This window comes from Metarhizium robertsii (genome assembly GCF_000187425.2).
Source record: "Metarhizium robertsii ARSEF 23 chromosome Unknown MAA_Scf_12, whole genome shotgun sequence".
Taxonomy (NCBI): Eukaryota; Fungi; Ascomycota; class Sordariomycetes; order Hypocreales; family Clavicipitaceae; genus Metarhizium; species Metarhizium robertsii.
The window spans coordinates 136,776-142,185 of record NW_011942152.1 but is presented as its reverse complement, the minus strand read 5'-3'; the positions used below and the strand labels follow the sequence as shown (position 1 = coordinate 142,185).

At 49.6% G+C, this 5,410-nt stretch overlaps 2 protein-coding genes across 2 annotated transcripts; one reads left to right on the top strand and one right to left on the bottom strand.

The window, feature by feature from the left end:
• Positions 1–36: 36 nt before the first annotated feature.
• Positions 37–927, top strand: MAA_00121 (Ribonuclease H-like protein; the record flags this gene model as incomplete). The annotated part of the gene is made up of 2 exons (XM_007818119.2): positions 37–368; positions 468–927. The coding sequence occupies 2 exons, from the start codon at positions 37–39 to the stop codon at positions 925–927; spliced, it is 792 nt and encodes a 263-aa protein (XP_007816310.2).
• A 1,407-nt stretch (positions 928–2,334) lies between these two features.
• Positions 2,335–3,711, bottom strand: MAA_00120 (Methyltransferase type 11; the record flags this gene model as incomplete). Its single annotated transcript, XM_007818118.2, has 1 exon — positions 2,335–3,711. One exon carries the CDS (start codon positions 3,709–3,711, stop codon positions 2,335–2,337), a length of 1,377 nt encoding a protein of 458 aa, XP_007816309.2.
• Between the last annotated feature and the right edge of the window lie 1,699 nt (positions 3,712–5,410).

The window sequence follows — 5,410 nt, the reverse complement described above, 5'->3', positions numbered from 1 at the left end:
CGAGACAATGACACAAGATGGAGCTCGTGGCATACCATGCTGCAAACGGCCCTGAGCCTGAGGGACGCAATTGACGGCTATTTCAACAAGTGGATGGAAGCGGATTGCGCAGGGGATGAGCTCTCTGCAGAGGACTGGATCATTTTGGAGAAGATCAAGTCCTTTTTGGAGAAGCTAAAAATGACGACCAAGGCCCTCGAGTCGTCGTTTGCAACGCTGGACAATGTCCTCTTGGCTATGGACTTCATGTTGGGTCAATTCGAAGCAGGGAAGGAGGCGCACGTCGACGATCCGATGATGGGACCAATGTACAACTCAGGGTGGGCGAAGCTGGACAAGTACTATCGTCTTACTGATGAATCTCCTGCGTACGTTGCAGCCATCGTGCTCCATCCTTCGCATAAATGGCACTACATAGAGGAGACTGGAAAAGGGAGTGGGTCGAGTTATCAAAGAAGTTGATTCAGACGCTGTGGGAGGAATATAAACCCGTGGAATCACCTCTTCCGCCACGGGAGATATAAACCCGTGGAATCACCTCTTCCGCCACGTGACCCCCCGTCGAAGACGACGAACGAGTTCTTGAATTGGAGGAACAAGCATCTCCAGCCTTCGCTCATCATGGATGAGTACGAGCGTTATTGTAAGTCTGAGCGGACTTATGGGTTCACGAGTGCACTTTCGTGGTGGCTGGAGGAGACGCAACAGAAAAACTACCCTAATCTGAGCAAAATGGCTGTGGACATACTATCCATTCCTGCGATGTCTGCCGAGCCCGAACGACTCTTCTCTGGGGCAAAGATAACAATTACGGATCGTCGAAATCGACTTGGGAGTGATGTGATTGAGGCGTTGGAGTGTTTGAAGTCATGGTTCAGGATACAAGATTTCCAAGTTGACGATGTTTCGGTGGCGGCAGTGGGATGATGACCGTCACGTGCAATACACGCAACCGTTTTGCTGCCTGGGGGGCCACTGGCAATATATTGGGTTCTTGGCAATACAATACAATATAGCTCCATGTTATATGGGGTAATATAATATGCACCTCTTGACAATACAATAATATTGCGAGGGGGTCTATATTGCCAATATCGTATTGTTTATATTATTAGCAACACTGCGTTGACGAGAAGATGGGCCGAGCGGCGAAGCACTGAAGACCCATATGTGGCCATGTATTTTGTTTTTAGAGGGGAGAGTAATGTTTGGATTGTTTGGGCTTCGTCGTCGCACTATAGGAGGTGAGTTGTTGCCAGCTGCGGCCGCAGTCGTCGGCGGCAGATGCGTGGTTTTCGTGACGTGCTCGTGAATTTCGCGCTCCTTTCCCGCCCGCCATCGCAACGAGACCTCTATGGAAGTCAAAACATGGGTTCGTTTGTTTGGTTCGTTGGCTTGGTGGGAAAAAGGGGTGAGAAAATGACACATTGCGACCGCGGGCGGGAGTTTTATGTTCCTCAAGTGGCTGTTGCTTCAAAATTCGTTCTCGCTCTTTTTTCACTTCTCGCCAGCGCTTCCACCGTGACCACCCCATCATCACTGACACGGACACGGGTGGCACATGTTTTATCTCATCGAAAGGCTCAACGGACGTGGAAGGCCGGACTCCAGGACAAAGATACGACCTCGACAACTGAGGCAGAAATCTTGAGTCTAGAAAGAACAGTCAAGGAAAGTTACGCCCCAGACAGGCTTCTCAGGGACATTTATCTTGACCTTGGACCCCTCAAGATATACTGCGACAAACTTCAGTCAATCCGACTTGTGGTACATGTAGAAGACAACCAGAGGATCACAACGAAATTGCGACACGTTGAATTCAGAACATTGACACGTGCGAATCAAAAGGGTTGTTTATTCGACAAGTGATAGTGACTTGGCGGATCAAATATTCCATCGTGGTGTCAAATCGTTGTTCGAGTCCGAAGGCGGAGGGTTGTCAGAAATACGATGGCACTACAGTATCACGGAGAGAATTCTACTGTATGTTCAAAAGATTGTTGTTCAGTTGATTATCCAGGACGGGAATCCTCCCAGACTAAAATGACTTTTGTAATGCTGCTGCCCAACGATTGCTACCCAAGCATCAGGTGCAAGCTGTGCACAGTGCGGTGTATCAACCTGCAACTCCACAATCTGACAAGGGTTTATACCTCACACTGTAATTGGGACGGGGCCACGTCCGCCTATTAGGTCCGCGCAGGTTTAGGTGACGGCGCTCTCAATTATCGAAGTCCGCTCAATTACAGCGTCCTCTTTGTGCATTAGCTCGCGCTCTCATCCTCATCACCGAATGAAGTACCTGACGCCATGGAAATTGCATTGAGCTTGGATTCATATGCCTGGTTCGAATACATGGGTGATGAACTCCTTATAAGTAGAAGTCATGTACCTTGCGATCTCGCGCACCACTGCCACAACAATGTAGGCCCCAATGAGGCTCTTATTATCTCCAACAGACATATCCCCCACCATTTCCAAACAATTGCCGCGATCACAAGCAAAATAAAGCTTCCATTCTTGTTCCAAGACCAGAAGCTGTGGCAGCGTGGCGATTGCGCGTCTATCTTCCTCTGGAAAAGCTGAGCGCTTTGCCTCCAGGAAAGCCCCTATGCGCTGATGCCACGCAGCTGTAGATACGCCAAGCTGAATTCTGCCCTCCTCGGCAGAACCTGTTACTTTCGTCTCGATCATACTGCCTATCGGCCGGAATTGAACGGGTTGATACTGCGTCTGGTTGACGGATTGCATGTCTCTCGGTTCAGACAACACCGTGTCTCGGATCCGCTCAGCCAATGCCTTGTCTGCGCTTGAAGTTTGAATGTTGTCCAGTGCTAAGACTAGGACAAAATCGATCATCTTGCTCTCTACAGCCTGTCCCGCACCGTCCGATGTGGGTACAAAAGGTGGAAGAATCCGCGCCGTCGTTGCCAACTCCCGTTTGACGGAGCTAAAAGGTTTTAATGCTAGTTTAAGCAGTGGGCCATGAACCTCCATATTCCAAGAGGCTTCCGATCGATTGAGGGCCTGACTATCCCGAGCATCAGATACAATGTCCTTAAGCTTCTCTAGTTCTTTTAAGGCTATAGACCGATCTTCGTCTCGGGACATGCTACCCTGCTCCGTTGGCGACGTAGTGAACCATGACCCTTTAATATGTCGGCCAGTTGCCGCACAAATTTCGTCACGGATAATATGTGGCAGGAACGCGTCTCGCTCTACTGCAATTTGATATATCCGACTATACAACTTCTGTACGTCGGCCGGTAGCTGGTCGGTCGCATTATCGTAAAGTGGCATGTAGAACACAGGCTTTTTGAGAGCCTGAAGGTGGAATCGTTTAGTAGGGCTCCCTGAGCGCCGGCTGGGGCTCTTCGAATATCGCGATGACGCAGCGGACGACTCGGACGCGGCGAAGCTTGGTGGATTTGAAAGTCGGTAGGGCAGGTCTGATGCGTCACGAGAGCGGGCAGTGGGTGTCTTCTGAACATCATCCTCCTCGACTGGGCTTTGTCCTACTCGCCGTTTCTTCGCAGGCGACGGGCTGCGGTCCATGTCGTGATTTGATGGTGGAGGCGTAGGGATATCTCTGCATGGACTCTTCCAATGCTGTTCTGACCCTGTTGGCGGCTCATAGTCGTTGGTTTGGATCGCTGTATTGAGTCTCCATTGTTGTATACGGCTTTTTATGTCAATTACCTGATCAAACATGACTTTGACACATTGTCGACTGGCGTTGGTCAAAGAATTAGCAATGGACTGGCAGGAGTGGGGTCCTTATGAATTGTTAGGTGTTGGTGATTGGTTGGCAGGCCAACAGATGGGTGGGCAACCAACACTGCGCCCAATTAGACGCGTCATTTCCTCCCATATCATGAGCATCTGTTACACCGGCCCGGCTATAACCGAAATCGACCTTTTACAGCCATAAATCGAAAACGTCGTGGACTTCGCTGTTTCGGCCAATGCTGGCCTTTTGCACCCGAGTGATGCAACCAAGAGTCACGTGAAGTTGCAGACCTGTAGACAGAATTGAATCCAATCTCACTCTCCCGTTGGTTTCCCGAGCGACTGGAGTGCTACAACGCATTGGGCTAGTTCCTGACAATCCACCAAATCTGGCACTGAAATAGTACAGTACTTGTGCCACGCCCCACTTCTTTGGAACTCGCATCACTCTCACCAACATAAGTTGGTGCTGGACACCCACGTAACCAGATCACCCATATAACCACTTTTTGCAACTTTCTTATTAGAAGCGCTTCAACAGCCGCCTACCACCTTCAGAGTCCACTACTTCTGCTCTGTCCGGTCTTTCAGAAACCATCCACTTACGGGCCTTTTTTGCCGCTTCTTCAAATACACCTTTGCGCGCGTTGACCGCCTTCAACTCTGCCGCCTCGACTGTCTTCCTCGCCTTAGCCAGCTGGTCTTTCTCCCTCTGCCTCACCAGTTCACGACCCTGCGCCACTGTTAACAACCTCCTGACTGTATTGGGGTATTCTTCAAGGCCTTACGTTGTTGTGCAAGGTGCTCAGCCATTTTGGTCCTCCCTAAGTCTCTCTTCATTTGTATCAGCTCTGTAGCCAATGTGAGAGATCCTCTTATGAAACGACTCATTTCATAACGAAAAGATCAGGGTCAAGACTGTCATCTTCCTTGATTACTCTGGTGACCTTGTCTGCTACCTTGTTCATTTGACGGAGTGTTACTGGAGTACCAAATGGTGAGGACTGTAATCAGGAAGCGAAGATGAAATCCGATCAACTATTTGGGTTGGTGGTCAAGACCACTCCGACGAAGAAACGGATCAAGAGCTTGAAAGCTTCGACAGCCAAGCTACAAGCCAGACCGTTAGTCCAACACCCGACGAGAGTCACAGAGGCTCCAACAGCCCGGACCTTCAAGATCAGGATAACCAGGAAAATCGACAAGACCATGACGCGAATCGACAAGACCATGACAACGAACATGAGATCGAGATCGATGATCAGTCAGTAAGAGAAGCGGAGAACCCGCCAACACGCAAATCATTGCGACAAAAGAAACCAAGTGAACGAGCTCGCGAAGCAGCAGCTGGTTCATGTGCAGTTTACCGAAGCAGCTTTTTCATCGGCCGAGAACAAAAGCTGCACCGACGAAGTCTTCCTCCAGAACCAAGAAACTACCATGAGCTAATCGGACACCAATTTGAACAAGATTTCAAAGAAGCCATGGAAGTCGAATGGACAAGTGTACAGAAACGAGGAACGGTTAAGCCAATCCCCAGAGATCAGGCGACCGGCCAAATTCTACCACTTACATGGGTATTCAAATACAAATTCAACAAACATGGATACCTTCAGAAGTTCAAAGCACGAATCTGCGTTCGAGGTGATCTGCAGCAGCTAGGGTCCAAGGATACCTACGC